Source organism: Neodiprion virginianus, chromosome 4 (genome assembly GCF_021901495.1).
Source record: "Neodiprion virginianus isolate iyNeoVirg1 chromosome 4, iyNeoVirg1.1, whole genome shotgun sequence".
Lineage (NCBI taxonomy): Eukaryota > Metazoa > Arthropoda > Insecta > Hymenoptera > Diprionidae > Neodiprion > Neodiprion virginianus.
This window is the reverse complement of record NC_060880.1, coordinates 30,269,007-30,290,668: the sequence shown is the minus strand read 5'-3', so window position 1 is coordinate 30,290,668 and position 21,662 is coordinate 30,269,007. Positions and strand designations below refer to the sequence as shown.

Below are 21,662 nucleotides of genomic sequence, written 5' to 3'. Positions count from 1 at the left end.
ACGAAACTCGGGTTCGAGTGAAAGTAGTTTGGCAGGCAGTGTTGGCACATCTTTCAAAGACCCGAAAGAAATGGAATGAAAAAGTCGACACAAAGTGCTGAAATTTTCTATGCCGATTGGAAGCTTCCAAAACTCTAGCGTATGGTTATATCGGTGAGTTGGGTGCGATACGGTAACCGTATTTTTCATCCAAATAGGTTCTATATTATCGTCTGCTAGGGTGACTACACCAGCGAATGAACAGCCACCGTTAATATACATACATGGTGTTTAGTTCATTCATTGGTGACACTGGTTTATCTATCCTAAAATGACTTCTTCCGAGCAAGAAAATATAATAGGTAAATGAAATTTTCCGACAAAACGTGAGTCGCAAGGGCGGTCAACTTCTTCACAAGTACGTCGATTCGAGGTAATGAAATTTCTTTCTCCCACACTAATAAAGGCAGGGGTGCAGCAGGTGGCTCGGTCGATCCTTCCGGCACCAGGTCACGCCGCGGGGGTCTCCGCAGGTTTGTGTGAATGACGTAACGCGGACGCGGGGCTCGTCGCCCCGAGCAGCTGGGTCACGCGCCGAAGTAGACGTGCGGTCGGTTCTCGGGCAGCAGCCCCATGCTGGACCACAGCATCCACGAGGCGTTGCCACCGAGCGCCGGCGGCCGGCGGCCTGCTCCACTCTCGGATTTAGCCTTTGGAGTTAGCCTTCAGCTCACGTGGAGCCGCGGAAGCACATGTTCTCTTCACGTGCCTAGCCTACCGTTTCGTATACCGGGCGCCGGGATCGAACCCAACAAATACGCCCTGCTCCAGGAGCCGAGGGACGTGTCGTTCACGCGTGAAATGATCGATTTGATTTACACGATAACGTCCGACGCGTGTGTCTCTTGTATGCTCATCCGAAAAACCTATGCCGTCTTTTTTTCTCTTTCTTCCTCTTCTTCTTTTTTCTTCTCTCTTTCTCTTCTTCTTTTTCTCTCCTCATCTCGCTGATGCAGCCGCGAGAGTCTCTGGTCTCCATCTCCGCATCCGATTCAGCTGGTGTTCCCCGTAATGGTCGACGCAACTGTTTGGTCCGTCGATCATTAATGTACACGGCTCTCAAATGTATGCTTTCTTTTTAATTTATGTTGAATCAACCAGAAAGATAAATCTATCCACGAACGATTTATATGGTTTGAACACGGATTCTCGTTCATCAAATTCAATAGCATGATGACACCTCGTTTTTAGTTATACAAATCATAGGTCAAATAACTTCGAATTCAACTGAAAACTTGATTAATCACAAACGTAAGCATCAGGTTTCAAGCTCGATATCTCGCCACGTGAGTTCGTGGATGTTTACACGATTTGCTCACTTTACCGAAAAAATTAACGGAGATCTTATTGTTAGGATAAGCGGTAACCCCCGGTTTGTAGAAAATCACTTCGGACTTCGGTGAAAAATTTTGTTCAATCGTATGAAAGGAATTTTGTATCGAGTACCGCTGGTTTTGGACGTCAACCAATTACCCATAGAGACTCCATGATTCGATCCCTTACAACCGCTACATTGCGTTGTTGGAATTTTAGTGTGCGCTGTTGTGCCTTTATTCAGGACTTGAAAATTATACAAGTTCGAAGTTACGGAATCGGGTTCTTGTATACGGGACGCAAAAGAGGGGCGAAAAAAAGGTAAAAAGGAAAAACAGAAGCAAAGAAAACGACACGCGAGATCCTAACAACCACCGAACGACATCGCCGAGACACCGGTGCTCGGTGCAGAAGACCTCGTAACGCAAAACCGCGTTTAGGATCGTTCAAACGGTGCTCCCGATACACCAAGGGACAAACTGGGGCAGCCGAGAGACGCTTCGCGGGGCATTTTCATTAGGACGGCAAGCGCGGACCTGATCGGAAGATATTTGATTCGGTTTTTATCGGTGCTCGCCCCGGCATTCCTGGTTTGTCCGGGGCCGGCTGGCTCGCGGCTTCTTCACTTGCCCGTTAAAACGCGCGCGGCGAGTCGAGCCGCCCTCGAAAAACCAGCGCAAAGCTAAGTCCCTGTAGCTTGACCCTGTAGAAAAAGCTGGTTTAGCGACGAATAACGTGCCTCGTGTACGTCAGTCCCTCCACCACAGCTGTCATGCCCGATACCAAACTGCAGCCCGAGTTATATTTATGGTTCCGAAAATTGAAGGATCACTTCGAATACACCCATTTCACACGACTTTTCCTTTCATCGAATTATTCGTGAAGACTGCGGCCGAATTTCACGATCAGTACGTATCGCTTCGGTTTGCTCCCGTACTATCAAAATTTATCCTACTTCAAGTGGATGTACACCTGCATATATGTATATACATAAGTATATATATATATATACGTAATCCTGACGTATCGTATAATGCCCAGACGTCTTATAATACCTGCTGGCGTGATTACGCGTAACAACTTTATAAAATTGCCTAATCTACTAAACGCCAAGATGTGGAAAAGTTGATTCGAAGACGATAATATGGGCTTCGGAATTAGCCCTAACTGCACTGGTAGTCATTATGCGCCTACCTATATGGATAACAACTACCTAGCGGTTCAAAATAATGTTTGTGGTCTTATCCCCCGTTCAGGCTCCAGACTATACTCTCCCCTCTTCTTCCCCTTTTGCTCTGCCTCCCTCGCTACTTCTTCACAATATTATATGTATACATCCAGGCACAGAGCAAGTTTCAGTTAGCTGGAATCGAATGATCACATATTACAGTAGTGAAGATCGGGTCGATTGTAAACTATCATCTGTCAGTGCGATCATCGTAATAATGTCACTTTTTCTACCGATGTAGTGACGATTTATATTTATTGTGTTACAGATTTGAGGAGAGACACTACGCGTTCGAAAGGTATGCTAATTTTTTGTCAACTGCATGTACCTGTTATACGTAATTATACTTATATAACTCGCAATCGTGACTCGCGAATTTATCGTATTTCGAATAATAGTTGCATCGTACTGAATGGCTCCTCTGCTGCCAAATTACTTTCATTCTATTCACGTAAATTCGTCGATATTCGGGCTACTTCTAATCACGTTGTATCTTCGTGGAAACGGAAGGACAATAAAAAATATATCTGACCATCGCAATTGAGATTTCGAAGAAGGTGACACAAACAATTCTCTGAGAACATCATAATGACTGATAATTCCACTTCGCGAATAATCAGCGTTGGTTTTTTTCCAATGTAACAGACCCTGAGACCCATAACTACGATTTTTGTGATAAAGATCCTTTTATTTTCGATACAAGAATCCGAATGAAAAATCACCAGACTTGGAACTCGTGTAACAGATTGGAAATGAACCAACACTGCATAGTGAGATTACGAGTCAAACGTACGTGTACTTGAATTGACATAAGATGCAAACTGCTGAACGGGATCGTCCAGTCGAATAGATGGACTTTGTTTTCTATTCCCCGCAAACTCACTGTCGTGAATTTATTATATTATACTTGCGGAGTACGCGTACGATGTGTGGTTACACGTTTGCGCGATATTATACATACGTAGGAAAAGCTGTGGAAGAAGATGCGAGAGGCCGAAGCTGGCCCAGCAGCGTGGGCCCAACAACTCCCAAGTAATTATTACGCTACTCGACAATTAACTTTTTTTAGGGTCGGGCTGCGAGGATGGCGCGACCGCCTCTATGATTTCGCAGAGTATATCGCAAAAATAATAATGACGGTCCCGCATCTCCGGTTCCCCTCCTCCTCCTTCTCCCTTCTTCTTTTCCCGCAGCGGTTCTGGCAGCAGAGTAATTGGGCCGATAAGTGACCTGCGCGGAGCGTACTAATAATAATTCTATTAAGAATGTAAATGACGCAAAATTTCAGCCGGGTAGGCAAATATAATCATTACGGAGGTAGCAGCGAATGAGGGAATGGGGGTTGGATAATAATGCCAATTATTTTGCTGCATACCTGTCTTACCTACTGGGAATATGGGACCACGAACGTGTCTGTAATTTAACTTCGTAAGCAAGTAGATTTTCTTTCTCGCTTCGGTATATTACAGTTTCTACCCCATCGCATCGCGGCGTATGTGATATTTCGATACCCATCCTGCACTTCACGCGGGACTCTAGCTCTTAGCATAAATCAGCGAATCGGTATAAATCGAGCCCGAAAGAAAACGTACCCCTGTCATATTCATTGCAGCAATTGATATTGCTCTCGAAGCCAATTCTCAAACGTGTCTTAGCGCTTTGATAAATCGACGAAAAATTTCCGCACCTACATTGGCGGAAAATGGCGAAGATGAAGACACCTTTCATATATTTTACACAGAAATTGAAAAATTGTATTCGGTCAATGCTTACGATTAGGTGAAGAGACTGGATAATATGATTGAAGTATTCGGCCGCCATCGGGCAAAACAATTTTTAGTGAAAACAGGTAGCTTTGGCTAGCCGAGGGGCACTGCCTTGGGCCTGGCGCCAAATCGAGGGGTCAGGCTGGATTGGACACGGCCGCGGCACGTGGGAACCTTGTATACCGACATTAGAGGCTGAGGGGTCCACTCGACACTCGTTTCTTAAAATTTTAACAAAGACCACGCTAGAGATAATCGCTTGCTCGTTTCGGAGCGAGTGGATAAATGTTTGGATCTCTGGCTGAGCCTCCGAAAATATTTGGATAGACAGACAGAGTTTTTAAGTTTGTACTTTCGGCTAAATGGTTGGACGGAAGAGAAAGAGCACAAACAATACGGAAAAAAGGAGGAAGGGGGGAAAAATTTACTCGAGCGGGGAACGTACGTACATACTGAACATATATATTCTCGTGTGGGTTATATAAATGGAAAAAATAATTGTGCCTCGTGTACACGATCGGTATTATATGTATGTAATACAGACTTGAGGTTGTACCTACGTTTTCGCCTCCATAATGCATGAACATTACATGTATATAAAAGTATGGTTTAATGGTAAGAAAATTCCTGAGCCAACGGGTTATTATCACATAAATATTAATCGACGTTTAAACGCGATTATGTAAAAATGGTAAGCTGGTAAATGGGTGCGCGTCATGGAGTGCGATTTTAGTTGGCGGGTACTTATACTTCCACGGCCTCTCTCAAGTCGTGTATACATTATAATCCTTCACCAATGAATGCTTTTGTTTTCCAAATGAGTTGTCCCCGTGGGCCTCTTCTCTTCGCCTGGGCCCGACTGCGTTTGGGCCTGGCCACCTCCTCCCGCCTCTCCTCTCCCCGCTTTTCTCTCTCTCTCTCTCTCTCTCTTTAAAACGGGTCAAAGACCTGTCTCTGACATCTGCCCCCCGCCCCAAACCGCCCTACGTCCCTTGTCGTTGTCCCCTGCTTGTCCCTTATGTTCCTTCTATCCGCGGTGTCCCTTGTCCCTTGTCCACCGTAGGACTTCACTCGTTCGCTCTCTCTCTCTCTTTCTTTTTTTCTCTCTCTCTCCCTCTCTCTCTCTCTCTGTCTCTCTCTCTCTCTCTCTACTCTTGTAGTTTCACCACCTTTGACGATCCACCGGCCGAAACTACACCGACTCTTTCATCTTACATCTTCCATATTTCGTCTTCCATTTACAAATTCTACCGGCGGGAGCAAATGTTTAGTTATCTCGATTTCACGCGCGACAAGGAACTTCTTGAAATGGTGTACTAGGCGCAACCTGATAACTTATACATGACCATTTCAAACACAAAGAATTCCGCTTGAATTCACTTAACGGGCAATCGACCCAACCAGCCGTCGATAAATCAAAGCTCTCTCGATCGCAGCGAAGTTGAACGTGTGAAATAATCCGGGCTCCACCAGCCAACCGATCGGTATTTAATTCTCACCGATCTAGAGCAGCTGCCTTACTATGTCGAACGGAATTTTTTCATATGAATGTATGTTGGCTTTGAGGCAGCAGATTCGCAGCTGAGACTAGCTGTAAAACAGCTCCAAAGGGATAAGGCATTATGTTATATTTCTTTATTTTTGCATGAAACCAAAATGTATTGGTGTGTATTTTTGTTCAGAATTGCATGTGGAATTCAGCTGTCAAGTATTCCTGTTTTTGCGTTCGTGCTCCGTGGAGTTGGATATTCAAAGATATCTGAGTCCGCGTCAAAATCGAGCACAGCGTCCCCTTAAGCGCGGTGCAAATTTGGTGTTTACGGGTAACGGCATCCATGCAGCTAGCGAGGGACTCGCTGAATGTAATTTCAACATCTTCTTTATCCGATGCGATCTTTTTATTAAACCGGCGTCGTCGAGCGAGGAGTTCACGGCTTATTGTATATTGTTCCACATCCTCGTCTCGCTGGTACAATTTCAGCAACCCCCGTTCGCCTTTTAAAGCCATTTTAAATCGACATGTACTGAAAGAATCTCATACCGACGTGGCGTATAAAAGCATTCCAAAACTTGAGAGGGTCGTTCATTCTCCCGCCTCCTCCGCACCGCAGTCTAGAATTCAACTTTTCTTCCCTTCCACTCAATACTCGGTCCTAGCATGATCTAGGTCTGATTAAAGATCCGTGAAAACTTTTCAGAAGCTTTATTTTGTCCAGGATTTTTGTCGACAAAAATTGCTGACCGAATCATCTTATTTTAGTCAGAAATTTGGACGAATCCGCGTAGTGAATTATCGGATGTCCATGACGTCAGCAACCTAGAGAAAGAGGAACGAGCTTCACGGACCAATGGGGAGCTTGCAGCGAGGGTTTCGTTGCCTCGTTGTATCGCGGTTCGCCGACTGGTGATATTATCAATTTTCCCTTTGTGTAGTAGACGGGATGTCATGTACCTTGTACTGCCCGAAAGAAAAAGGATTTGCTGACTTGTCGCGCTGACCCTTAACAGCCAGTGTGTCATTCGTGTAACTGCACCCGTTGCCCTGCAGGAACGGACCGACGCGGTTGGTCAGGCTAAATAATAAATTTTTATCGGAGGGAAGGAGAGGCTCCCCGTGTCATTTCGGCTACTTAGTCTCTGTCTGGTTGGGGTCGAGAAAAAATATATATACTTTGGTTGGCAGACAAGCTCCGGCCGAGCGGATGAATTGAGGTCTTCCTCAGGCTTGTAAGAGCCCGGGGCTGGATTACAACTTTGTTTTTCTTTCCTCGCTCTGCAGTCTTCTCGGTTAAACAGAGAAAGGGGTTGAAGTCAACTTGGCATCCCCCTCCGTACTTATCCACAGGAATAATCAAGTCATAATACAGCCTCCTTCCGCGTCGACGTCGTCATCCAGGGCGGCAATTCGCTCGGTTGACTTTGCGCAAAAACTAAACATTCAACGCATATTGCGGAGGAACAGCGCCGGCGTGATATTAACCCTGGAACTTTGAAGGGAATCTACATCCGTAGACTAGATGAGAGAGGGAGGTTAGGAAAAAGAACAACGATCGAGAGGTTTCGGGCGGAATAGAATAGAATCGAAGGAAGGGTACGTCGGGATATGGGATGGGTCAAAGGAGGGCTGGGAGGCGATGAACGCCATAGTGCCGCAAATCCAGGATCCGATAAGCCGGCTATAGCCTCTTATTGGGATAAACTCAGCCCCGTGGCTGCAATAGAGATACCTTGAGAATTGAGATTCGAGGTGCGAGGTGTGAGCAGGCTCTTATGGCACTTTGGGCTTCTTCTTCTTCTTCTTCTTCTTCTTCGAAGACGCGTAGCGTCGAGTGTGTTTCATTCAAAGGGGATGATGCAGTACAGTCTTGAAGAAGACCAACTTTTATTGTCTCACTTATTAAACTACATATGTGTTCTCTTGTGTTCGACTCTAGTCACAAGTTACGTGATGAACTCTGTATGAAATTGTAATATTCCTTCGGTACCTGCTACGACTCGCTTGTTATTAGATATTAGCGCTGTAACTGAAAATAGCTGACTCACAAATTACAGACATAGTTATTATCGACTTCAAGGCAATTCTTTCAATTCATTGGACTGTTTGGGTACCTATAATGGAGAAGACGCGTCGAAATTTTTGCACTTTTTTGGAACATTATCTATTGGCATACCGCACGGAGAGTGCCCATAAAAAAAAACACGTCTGTAGAGTTACCCAGGCACGCGTGTGATACGTTTTAAACATTCATATATCCTATGACGGAGAAACGGAGAACTGCAGCTTCGGTCCGCGGCTTTATAGTGGATTCATTTATTCCATAAATCTGACAATAAATAACGTGCGGGGAGACTGGAGCATATTTGGGGTGACCTACGGGGGTTGATCGCCCCCGCAAATTCACCGGAACGCATTTAAAATGTATTGAACTGTCACGCCACGGTGGTTTCCTAGATTTTTACATTTTTCATCGCGCTCCTTGTGCGGTCGGGATGCAACTGCTCCGGGATTAGCGGCTTATTGTTATCTTGAAAGAACAGGGGAGCGTTCCGACGATGCCCTCACCGTAACCGATGTCCTCGTTGCGGTCGCCCCTGCGGCATTTCGGTCCGAGTCCGCTGGAGCCTCGAGATCACCAACACTTGTGCCGCAGGACGCTCTGCTCTCCATTTGACGAATAAGAATTTCCCCGGGTCTATGAGGCAGTTATTTCTGAAAAGAGTCGAATGTTCGAACCCTCGTGATTCGGACTCGCACGAGAAATGTTTGAGATTTTTGACGTATCCTGAGTCTGCGGCTCGCGCCTCTGAAATTAATATCCCCGCGGGCGAAAGACGGATAATGGAAAGGTGGGGGTGTAAATCTGCTTATATACCAAAGTCCCCAACTTTTGTCAGCTCGACTAGACTTCCGCGTGAGGAACGACGCTGCTTTATGTTAAGATTTCCTCGCATCAATTTACCCGAATGCTGCCGTGTCGACCGCTCGTTTAACCCCAGTCAAATCAAAGTGCTAGGCGTGATTCGATTCCTGAAAATTAATAGATTCTCATCTGTAAACCGCGCACGGTTTCACCTGATCATGTTTATACGTCGACTAGCGGTTCGGTCAGCAATGAAATTGCGAGAAACGTAGGCGAGTTACGTATAGGTAATTTCAATATTTTATCTACCCGCTTTAAACTTGCTCGGACCAAAAAACGTCTCCGTCGAGAAACGAACTTCGATATCTGCGCAAGATCTAATCGACGGTACGATCTATTGTTGTAGATTTCTCAAACTTGACTGTAAGTTTGTATGCTAAACAGAAAATTGTACCGCCCTTTATTCTCATCCATACATCTTTGGTTCCGGAATCATCCAACGTTTTCGAATGCATATATGAGATTGGAATGAGAGTTTAGAATACTGCGAGACTTGAAGACTGTTAAAAATGATCCAAAATGCTATTTGAAGCGAAGCGAACTCGGGAATGCAATAATGCGAATCCACTGGGACAAACTGTTTCAAAATAAGCTTAACGAAAGTGCATGTCTGTAGCAGGAGTGAAGGAGCGTTTCAGTATTCTCGTCAATACAGCGGATTTCGCGGAATGTTTTCTTCTCGACGATTTTAGCCGTATAAGAAGAGGCGATCAATCTGATCTATCGCTGTAATTATCGCCCTGAATCAATATAGGTTTGGTCAATTCGCGCAGTTCTTGAGTACAGTGTAAAAGAAACAGCCGTAAAATAATTGCAATTCCGATCGTGTTTGCGAGTAAGTGATCGAAGTTGATTATCCGGGAGTACAGAAATATTTTCAAATACCTGATGCAGGTCTATGTATAGTCCCAGACGCACGGCGAAGGCCGGCAATTATAACAGTGAAACTTACCAGTACAATTCTCCCTTCGTCTCTCTTTATTTCTCTCTCTTTCTCTCTCACGGCACAGGTATCTATGTACGTAATACTATATACCTGGTGGCTCTCCCTCGGGAGAATCTGCAGCGTCGTGGGCAGGCGGCAAGAAATTAATGTCACTTCCAGGTATGGTCAATCTTAGTCGACGAGTGCGGCTTTCAGCTCGCAGATATGTCATCTCTAATTATTTATTGTCAGTTATCGCGCATCTCTCTTGCAGCCTCGTTTCATCGCGTCATAACGCGCTCGTCCTCCGTCCAATCTATACCTACTTTATGACATATCGATACTCGAAAGAAGTGATCTCGGTTCGAAGAACTCGCCGTCGATTTCAGGCGGCATCTTCTCTTTACTTTCTGCTCGATCCTTTCGTCACTCTGACACATTTGTTTAGTCCTTATGCCATCCACTTGTTAACAATCGAGAAACGGCGCAGTTAGCCGCAAAAGATTTTAAAGAGGATTCGATACAAAGCTACGAATCGATATAATCTTGTATTCCCGTAAGCAAATTAACTTCAACAAATATACTCAGATTTAAAAATACAATGAGGATTTTAAAACATAATATGTACAATAGACTGACCGTTCAAAAAAATGTTTATGGTCCAACTTGAAAAATCTTAAGTCAACCTTGAAAAAAGAAGAAGAAGAAAAGAAGATCCAAAGTTTCAGTGCTTTATATCACAATTAAGGGGTGCTGGTAGTTTTTTTTTTGTTTGTTTTATTTTTATTTTTTATAGAATAATTTCTAGGTTATATATTTTTTGGACGCCATGTTGAATATTCCACAACGAAAAATTGAAAACTTTTTAGTAAAAATTATTTTCAATCCCAGATTTATTTGTCCACCGTTCGATTTTTTTTTTTGAATCGTTATAAAACACTACCGGTGACCCTGAATTTCGATATCGATCGTGAAAATCTTTCAAGTTCTAAAACACGAGTCCTTCGCGAGGGGTGAGATCGGTAAATTGGCACCGCGTTGTCGTCACAGCGGGAGAAATAAAAATTTACGGGATAGAGTTAATAAACAAAGGATCCCCCCTTTGAAAGGCTAGGGCCTATAATGGGAGGAGGGCAACCCCTAATGACTATCGAATAAAACTGATCGGAAAAGGCGAGGACGGCGAATGCAATCACTATTACGTCGGAGAGGCGTCGCCGGATCGAGGGGCGGGGTGGGAGGGAGACGTCGATTCCCGGAGGGTCGTAGGTCGCGGTGAAATCGACAGATATTGGCCCTTTGACTTTGTATCTCATTTTCATACATACATATTTGCGTGTCGTTTATAGAGATCGTGCGGATCGTCATTCGAGGTGTTGAATTAGCTTGGTGCGTGTGAAATTCGTACCGCAGGGTGTGGAAAAAATCACTCGTAAATTAATCGAGCCCGGGTACATTCTTTCCGAGCAAACGATAGTCACCCGTGCAATTTGATAATAATCGCGAACCGTGCTAGACGAGGCGAGATGTGGACGGGTTAACAGAGCGCCCCAGGGATATAGGATAGGCGAATTGCGCGAGTCCTGCAACCTAATCTGCATCAGCAGATTGGTCTGAGAATTGACGAGTCGGATCTTGGCCACCCTCTCGAATCGCGCCACCCCGACTGCTACACTTGACACCTCGAGTCTTGAATTTGTCCTTCCACCCTCCTCACTCCTAACTCCCTCCTGAGGTCCGTTCTTCCTCAATGCCGCAAGACACAAACTCGATGCATACATTAAAGGGTCGCTTTAATTGGGCAGAGCTCCCTGGACAATCTGCTCGATATTAATGAGTACAGGTCTGATTTCTTCTTTGTTCTTTCTTTTGTTTTTCGATTTATCGTTGATTTGCAAAGTTGTCCGACTGCGTTTCGCGAAATCGAATTACTTCGCAGGTCGATACACAGAGAGACAGAGAGAGAGAGAGAGAGAGCGAGAGAGGGGGGAGGGGAGGGGGGCAGAGGCGGAGAGACTGAGTTCTAGGGGGTAGAATCGATTGTAAATTTTAATAGCTTTTTTACTTCCGGCGAGTGGAAGTTAGGTATTCGGAAGACCAAGGATTTAACGAATAATGTCGCATTTCTCACTCGCCGTAAGTTCCTCAGCGATCAAAGCGCATAGTGATTAGTTAGGGATATCGTTATATGAAGGGATAGAAGATAACCGGTATTCCTGATGAACGGCTTCACCGTCGACTTTAATTACACGAGCAACGCCCGATCAAGTTCAATACGAATCGCCGGTACGATCTAATATATTTCCATTTCCGTATCGCGGTATGGATTTATCGGCCATGTACTTAACGTCGAGCGGATATTAGCCTGAGATATTTCATAAGGTGCGTTCACTTAGCAACACGTAACCCTCGTATAATCGCGAACAGGCGTTTTTGAGAAAGAAGCTTGTTATTAGGCGATACCGAGATGTGCGTATTCACGCATTTCACACTCGACGTGTAAGGTATAGAAGGATAATCGGTGAATCAGGTTCTTGCTCGACTAAATTCGATCCTCATCGACAGCGATCATTCCTGAACCTGCAATATACACCCGAGATTGACGCGCCTGCTTTATTAGGATTTCTGTTACAACAGAATACTCTGGGCTCATTGGAATGCGAGCGACGTGAATCGCCTTGAGTCTTATTACCCGAGAGCCTGGCTGCTCTGCGCAACTCTCTGTCCTTTGAATCGGTGCTGGAATTGGCGTTTGAAAGAAATGTATCGTTGGATGAAAGAATCCGTTGTATACCTACGACTTTCGATCCGTGTTCATATCACGGTTACTAGATAAATAAATTGGAAATAGAAATGCCGAAAAGAAATTCTTGCGCCATATTGCAGACTTGTAAGGATTGATCGAGCGATCGCGGATGATCGGCTACGATCTCGTTACATCTTGAATCTAACGCCCTCGATTTATACACGAGAAATAATTTCCGTTGATTGTCCAGCCGATGCGAGCCGATAGAGTAAATAATTTTTACGATCGACGGCCGCATTGGCTCTTTAAAAAAGGAAGACACCTGGATCTCTGCGCGAGAGAAGAAGAGATTGCGGAGAAGCTCGGAGCGATAGCAACCGAAGCGATAGGCCGCATCCCGCCTATTGGCCCCGTATGTAGATTCACCCTATAACGTCTGGCTGATACAATATTTACCAGTCGCTCTCAATATTTCAGTGACGCAGTGGTGTATTAGGTTATTTATAGGCCATTGCTTATGAATAACCGCCCCTATTCGTAACTTACTCACTTCTCTTCCCCGCAGTATGCGGCGTCCCGTACACGCCTATCGGAGAGACGCACGGAGAGAGCAGAGTCTCTCTCCCTTAAGTGGGATTTATACCTTTTACCGTTTCTCTTCCTGCCGCCGCTGTGCCCGCTGCCTCAACCGCGGTCGTTTCTATTCGTGTAACCCTGGAGTGATTTCTTGCTCAGGTATATCGCTCCTCGCCGTTTTAACATATATGTATACGCACTTTTTTTTTTTTACACCCCCGCAAAAAAATTACCTCCCCCCGTACGCGAAAATTCCACAATCCCTTTGTACTTCTTGTGTTACGCTTCTTTCCCTCGTCTACTGAACTCGATTCGGTTTCGTGACGGACACCGACTCACGCGAAAAAATCGTTTCTGCGCAATCGTCTCATTTTTGGACTGGCGAAATAATTTACGCTTATAAGAAAGAGGAAAAAAATTGTCGACAAATCTGTGAATGGAATTGAAGATACAGTACCAGGAGGAATTATTTCGATCGCGGTTGTATCGTTTGCTCGAAGGTAGAGGATGCACCTGTGGCATGCAGGTATTACCAAAGTATGCATGTATCTGATATTAAACGCTCGAGGGACGATTAGAGCTGATTAATTAATAGTCCCCGGAAGGCCATACATCAGCATTGGTAATTAAACACGTAATTATAGAAAGGCGAGGCGTGGCCGGAGAAGTTGTGGGAGGCGATGCAGGGCGAGGGGTGCAGCGAAAGAAACCCGACGCACATAAATATAAGTCGCCACGAATTAAAGAACCTCCCTCCTCTCTTTATTGCAACACTTTTAATTACTGTGAAATGGCGGGAAATTTTTTTCCTCCTTCGGTATACGTACGATGCGAGAGAGGGTGCTTCCCCCGAAGTTTTACTTTCGGTCTCCTTCTTTTTTATCCCTTGTCTCCACCCGCGACCCCCTCTTATTTCTTTCTTTCATTCTTTCTTCCTTTATTAACTACAAAGAAGTATATGGCATTAATTAAAACGCGAGTTCCCATCCATCGTGGGGTTACGGGCTCTGTTTATTTATTTTTATCCCCTCCTCCACCCTTTTACCTATAGACTTTTTACAAAAGACCCATGAAATAAGGCGTGTCCGTTCGAATTCTTACATTCACGATTTGTCACAGCTTGAACCGTGTAGTAATTAATCGTTGTTCTTCATTGTCCCAGACTGGACAAACTCCGAAATTTATCTTGTGTATGTGTACATCGAACTTTTTTTTATTCTTTAATTCTTACACCGAAAGATACAAGCCAAGCTAGGCGCGTAGGGCTACCTTTTCCACGGGATAGTTTAAGCCTGTGAATCACTCTTATAAGTTGAGCAACGCCGACGGACGAAGACAGTTGTATTTGTACGCTGCGTGATAATGTGCATAATTAACGAGTATTATGCGGTTAAACGCTCGTGCCTCTCGGCTACAGTTCTATAGCATATATATTATATGCGTGCTTTGAGACGACACGTTGAACACATTGAAAATGTCATTAACCTCATTTCACTATCGCATTCTGAAATTCCTCTGCATTTTAGCGCACTTTCGTGGTTGTTTGTTTTCCAGTAAAACATGTGGAATCTTTTTTAATTTTGTTTTTGGAATTTATTCTTTGCTTTGCAAAATTCATCGTATACTCTTAACGCTGATACAACCTTCAACCTATTTGTAGATTATACATTATACATTACTGTATAGCTATATGGTATATAAAGAATTACTCATTTTTGAAAGCGACATTTTTAAAGACGCCAAAATATGCAGAATAATTTTGCAAATATTATGAGATACAAATCTTGAGCGGGAATTATGTAAGGTGTGACATGTTTTTTAAATACATTATATACATTATTTACCGCGAACGTAAACAGTACTCAGAGTATATTTCGTCCTTTCAAAGTCAGAACGTTTTTTTATTCCACTAATTTTTTCATATTTTTTTTTATTTTACGTTCTCAAAGCATGACTCGAATCGTTTGAAAATTATACAAACTTAAAGTAAAATCAAAAGGCACCTAATGCAGCTGATAACGTCGGGAGTTATTTCACTAAACTGCGGTATAGAAACTCGTTTTATTCCGAGGCTGAAAACAATATTGGGTCGTGCCACCTGCCACTTTGAATACTTAAGCACAACTCTGTGCGCCCTGAGTGAATAAAAATGCCGTTGTCATCTTACAGAGAGACGGTGGCGAAGTACGGGAAGCAAAAGCTTTTCTGCAAGCTCTCCTTCCGTCTCTTCTTCCATAGAATGGGTCGCGGTGAAGAGTTTCCTCGGCCAGGTGCAGCGGAACCAAAAGTGTCTCGTCTACAATTTCCATACATTTACATTTCTATAATTTATTTCCTTATCAATGGACACTAGGGTCCGACGTCGGCCTATTAGCGAATATAAAGACGCGTGTATTTATAACCGCGTTACGTTCGACGCAGCCTGTTGAGCTACTGAAATAAACTTGGCATACCGGGCTGGTTATTGTGCCTTGGGCTGTTATCTTTATAGTTGATACTTTGCAGTTTACGGTCGCGGGGCTCTCAGGCCGGCCGGAGCACTCGTCACTTTAATGTTAAGGACGCAATTTATGCGAGACAAGCCATTCGCGATGGTGCAGGACGGAATACGTCCGCGGGGAATTGTCGTCCGCAGGTGAAAAACCGAATACCTATAAAGTGATTTGCGATGCGGGACAGCAGCTTGTACTTACTCATCGTTCTCGATTTTTATTTATTTTTTATTTATTTATTTGTTTTTTACCCGCAAACGAGCCATGCCTCATATTTTACATTTTTCCCACCGTTGTCGTAAATTTTATTTGACGGATTGCCACAATCCCCGGGATTGTTTTTCAGGACACCGATCTGGCTCATTCCATCGGCACCCGAACATCGGAGTCTATAAAATTATTTCTCACGACTCTGGGGCTATCCGTGTATCTCAAGTTTACGCAATTCCCCTCTATTATGCTCAGGCATTAAAAATCATTTATTATTTCTCAACTTGCAGCTGTACACTATTTGCTATGATAATTTTTAACTTTTTCTACCATTCCCATGCATGCATAAAATATTGTATGCTGATGGACAACATACTGCAGGAATTATTTTTCTCGCAGTGATCTCTGTTCAACGAAAATTGTGTCGAATTCTAATTCTTGTCGTCCAAATTCAATCGACAATTCACAGTTTAGCCTGGATCAATAAAATTCATTCACGCAATTTATAAGGGGAGGGGGGGCAAAAAAAAGAATTGAAGAGCGTTAATCCACCCCGTGAGATTCGTGACGCGTTCCATTCCGTTCTGTTCCGTTCTATTCCACGTATCACTCAATGCAGTGAATAATCCAATTGATTTAGAAAAAAGGAAAAAGGAAACACGTGCCTTTTCGCATAAGCAGATACGCATAGCCTACTTATTTATGCCCGAGTGCCCTCGGGTCGTTCGCATTGCGCGTATAAGCGCAGCGCCTTGTACTAGCCAATGATCCAGCTCTTGCGCTTCCGACAAGATTAATGGTTATTAAAATATTTCCTCGCTTCGACGATTTGGAATCGAATCCATCCAAGCAATGGGCCCGTTCGATCTGATTGGTTACGGATACTTTGTCAGTGCCCCGTTAGCTCGTCTGTTTGTTTGCCCGCGTCTTTGGTGTGTGTTCCTTTTTTCCTCGACTAGACTAGCTTTATACCTATACAAGCTGGGTTCCGCTGGCACCACGGCGCCTCTTTTCCCGCAGCCGGTGCCACGCGTCCCGACGCCTTTTCGTGTGCGAATTTAACGGGCGATTAACCGTTCGATGAATATGCACGGAAAGGCAACGCAGACTTCCGCCGTTTGTTTGCTCTACAAAGCGGCACATATTACCCTATTTGAATTTTGACCAAGTGTACCGAACATTTCGTACCATATGTGGCCATTCTTTCCAACGAGTTTCCGGGTGAAAACTACGCCGAACAAAAACGACGATTGGAAATCGGTGTTTACGGTTCTGCCTCATATTCAAAGGGCAGGTATTAATGTGATCGTATGGTAATGGCAAAGAGGCGCGAAGTTCATTTGCGGAGCTGTTTCGTCACTCGTCCCTAACGCGAAGCGGAGATAAAGGTGGATGAGCATTAATCAAAAGGCGGAATATTACACGCGAGGGCGAGGCAATTGTTCCCGCTGCAATCTTGTAAAACATTATTCTAACTAAACTATCATAAGCGGGAGGAAATGAAAAGAGCTGCTTAATAGCTTATGTATGCAAATTATACTGCGGCAGATTGGAGAGAGTGCTTTCGAGCGAAAGGCTAAGAGCCCTGGCGTTCGCTGTAGGGGTTGGAAAGGGTGACACTCGCCACTCTTCGCTACGTGTAGGGGACCCGCGACACACCCGAAACCAAAGACCATAAGACGAGAACGAGGTTGACGTGCAGCCATCGCCAGATCTATAAATTGCAATGTCGGTACGACTCAGCGATTAAATGAAGAAATGCATTCCGATACGATCGGTCGTAATTAGAAATTTTCAAAAATCAATTTCAACGGTCAAATTTTCAAACATTGTCTCAAATCTATTCGATAGTTCATTTATTATACAGACTCGGTCGGGTTCCTCGTTTTTTGGATACACGACCGTGCTGCATCCGGGCATTAAAATGTTGATAAAATTCGTAACGCGATATCTAGCCGGTTGAAACTAATACCAGCTCGAATCTTGTTTGGATTAGAGATTGTCCGCAGGTATAAATTCGTCCCCTCGCCGCGGTGTTGCGCATAATATTATTGGCTGCTGGGTATAGTAGCGGGTGTGCGCATTTCAGCTATGAATATTTGAATCTCATTCGATGGCATCCGATCCTTGAGCAATATTTCCAGATGACGAGACGAGCTCGAGAATAAGTAACAACTTCACCGTCGTATTTTTACATTTACTGAAAAAAAATTGTGAGAAAAAAACGTGGCCAACTTTCGCATTTTGGGTGAACGAATTCAGGCCGAAGACCCGCAACGCGGGAATGAATATTCATTCAAATACGGGCTGCTGCCTCACTGGATGAAACATCTAATCGCGCCCTCGTAAACCCCTCGGTATAAACGCGTGCCTCTTATCGCGATGTAATTTATTATAATTTTAATTAACGCAGCCGTGGCGGAGCGGCGCTCTAGCCAACGTCCTTCTCGCTTTCCTGGCTTTAACTCCATAGCCTGGGAATCTTGTTTTTTGTATCTATGAATCTATACTGCTATATTTGCTACATCCGTATAGATCTGCACCGACTCGCTCACCTTACAGTCGAATTTCACGCAGGTTGAGTAATATCCGACGAAACTCGCCGTCACGCTTTGCGCTGTCTCCAGAAAATTGATGAACTTTGCAGATGAATACTAATTTCTCGAGTACCTAATTAATGCGAGAAAACGTATTTGTGCCCCGAAGAAACAAATTTACTCGCTACATTCTTCCGAAAATCACTGTACCAAAGTTATCGACTCAAATGTACAGAATTACTCTTTCGATTTGTTGACAAGTCAAAGTGTTCAATAGCGACAAAAGGGAAACAAACAGGTTTTCTGATTCTCTACTCTGAACCTCTATTGTGTCTAAAATTGAATTTCCGTGAGTGATCTAGGCATGAGTAAAAGTTTCTTTCAGTTGTAAGCGAATCAATTAATTTTTTTCACCGCATTTGAATGAGATGATCAGTAACGCTCGTCACCTTCCAATGCCTCGAGACTTTTCAACATTTCTGAAGGCGGAAGCCTAGGCGCACGAAATCGAATAATGACAATAATTTCTCTAAGCTTGAACCAAATCGAGATTTTGAAAAGCAGGATCCGACATGGCCATTACTATTCAAATTTATTCTCTCATATCTTCTGTAAATTTGATCGAGTGCCGTACTCGGGAGAATTCCTCGAATTCTTTTCGGTGGTTTACATGAATGAGAGGGGCCAGGTCCCGATCAGGAAATTCTGATACAGATATAGAGGAAAGCGAACGGTATTATTGTGACAGGTCTACAAGGGGCGTAATTAAACCGAGTCGGCACCCTTGTCGCCCCGAAGGAGGATCGTTCCGACTTCATAATCCAATTAACGGAGCAAAGTTAGACCCGCGGTGGCGCGCGGCTACCTTACGTGCGACCCTTTGCAGCGTTCAATCTGCTAACCCCTCAAGACCAATAGTCTATATCGAGTTGGGCTCGTCTTAAACAATTTCATTTGCATAGTAAATAATCATACAATTTCCTTTGACATTTAAATCAGCCACGCCATACGAAATAACGAAGCGAACCTTAACTCGCTGTAATTAACCGAGGCATCAATTACCCGTACAACATAATTCAACGACGAATAACCGACGCGACGCGGTTTCCGCTTCCGTAGACTCGGTAGGTATGCCCTTTTAAATTATCATCCTTCGCCTCATTATCCAAACCCAATCCTTTCACTGTAAGATAAAAGCCAGACAAGAATGATCTTAGTGCAGTGAATCGAACCGACGAGAATAAATTATTGACGCTGTATCGTTCAACGACGCTTCTTGGAACGGTGCTCGAGGCACCTGATACGGTTGCTTCTCCTTTGGACGGAACGATTCCGAAAAAGTCACACATTCTATCGTGGTGCAGCCCGTTTGGATATAAATGAGGTTTAGAGTAGAACGAGATGGACGGCAATGAAAATAAAACGGTGTGAAGTTCAGCACTGAATATATTCAAGTATACCCTTCGTATTATAAAAAGTATCACATTCTGAATATTTGTGAACATTGACCGGGTTTCACGCTTTGGTAAAGTAGTCAGATTATTTTTTCGCCGACTCTCGACGTTTAATATCGAGTAAATTTTTGCGGCTCAATCGAAGCTCGCTCCATCCGAGTATCACGGAACTCCTCGGCTCTCCGTGCGGTCTCTAACTCCGATACAATTGAATGCTGATCCTGTGGCTGAGTGGGCATTCTTATGTATGAAATTCCCGAGCTGTGCAGATGGAGAGGTTAGGCGATCCGCCGATTCGACCGCTCTCGCAATACACATACGCACGTAGATATTCGTATGTATACGATACTATTATTATACCCCTCGGGGGCTGTCCGGCATATGGAGCCAACGTCCAGGGGCGCACGCCGTTACGCCGCAGCTCCGGTACGAGCTGAGCGAGTCCTCCTCCATCCGGTAGCGGGCTGCCGAGTGTCATTATGCAAAGGAGATGGCCAAGGCCGGTCATCGCGGGGTCTCGATGGCCAGAGGTCGACGCATTCCGGACATCTTGCGGGCCCCGGGTGTCCACGGGCGACAAAAAGCCCCGCGGACTTCGGGGCATTCGGGTCTGATTGATGCCACGCGTTATTGAAAACAATATCCCATCCCGAACCGCTTGCCGTCCGCTCTGCACGCCGCGACGCCAACCATTAGGACCGGGTTCTATTCGAGTCTCGGTGTCGGCGCTGCCTATTTCCATTTTATCGTGCCTCACCCGTAACTGGACAAGTTTCGGGTAATCGGCCGCCGCAGATGCTGCATGGATTTACGGTCAGGTGCTGAGTGATTTGGCTAAGCTTCTTATTCTGATCGACGTACGTTGTAGGTGGGTCTAGAACGCGAGACTTTTCACACCGCTTCACGGTTTCTCTGATTACGTCGATTTTATAAGAGGAGACGACAGAGTCACGTGGGAATTACCACGTTTCACACGACCTCCGGCTGCCTTGCTAATTCTACTCAACTTTACGGTGTCTTTGACGCGGATGAATTACGCGAGCATTCGCCGGCTGTCATGTGGCAATAATGTGTACTCGTGTACGTTGGCTCGTAGGTATACTATACCCTTCAGCCGCGATATTACAGGGAATAAAGCAAAGGATGGACAAAGTCCTATTTCCTGATGTCTATTACTCATTCGCTACCGATTCAGGTGTAGCACAATTGAACGAAGTTTGCCTCGAAACAGTGAAAACTCTTTAGCTCTTTCCAGAGTTCTTGGTCGAAGCGAGAGGCGCGTCGTTCTCCTTCCTCCTCCCTAATCCGACGAACATTCGGCACCGTTATACCTACTTCTCCCCGAGTAAATGTATACGAGATGCGGCGTGGGTGCTGGAAGCATCCAGGGTTAATGTAAGGTGAAGTTGCTCGTAAAGGGAGGCACTCGATGATGACCCTCCTGTAGCTGTTTACCACTCGGACCGAAGCATCGCGGTCTCTTACCTCGAACATACACACTTGGCCAAGGTCTTACGAACACACCGAGAGCGGAGGCTTTCCGGTAACACACGCGTTGGCTAGTGCGGATGAATCATTTATCGCGGCCATAACCCGAGCGACTGGCCGCAATGGACGGTCAGTTTTATGCCGGCGCAGTAGAATTTGATCAAAGTTCGTTTTGCGGCCACTCTGGGAGCAATAAGGACCCCGGCCCAAGACCCTATAAAGAGTCCACCTCCTCTGCTCCGCGCTTCTGATGAATCAACCCTCCGCCATGCTCCCCCTTATCGCCCCCTCGAACCGGTAATGCTCGGTAGTTTTCTAATTACCGTTAATAAGCAGCGTTTAGAAGGGACAGTAAGGCTGACGCGTGCGAATGGGAGAAAACGCGAGTACCTGTACACGGAGGGGTTGATTTGTTTTTGCACGTTGACGAAATTAACGCCGCGGCAGTCGGGTAATTACACACGAG

The 21,662-nt window shown here is 44.8% G+C and overlaps 1 protein-coding gene across 4 annotated transcripts in view; it reads left to right on the top strand.

Annotated features, from left to right (window-relative positions):
* LOC124302660 (protein trachealess) overlaps window positions 1–21,662 on the top strand; it is a 174,587-nt gene that overhangs the window by 56,100 nt on the left and 96,825 nt on the right. For 3 of the 4 annotated variants that reach the window (XM_046759047.1, XM_046759043.1, XM_046759042.1), the window contains exon 4: window positions 2,850–2,879. The exons of the other annotated variant lie outside the window; for it this stretch is intronic. In XM_046759047.1, coding sequence (XP_046615003.1) covers window positions 2,850–2,879 — 30 coding nt within the window. The remainder of the gene's footprint in view (window positions 1–2,849; window positions 2,880–21,662) is intronic. 4 annotated transcript variants of the gene reach the window in all.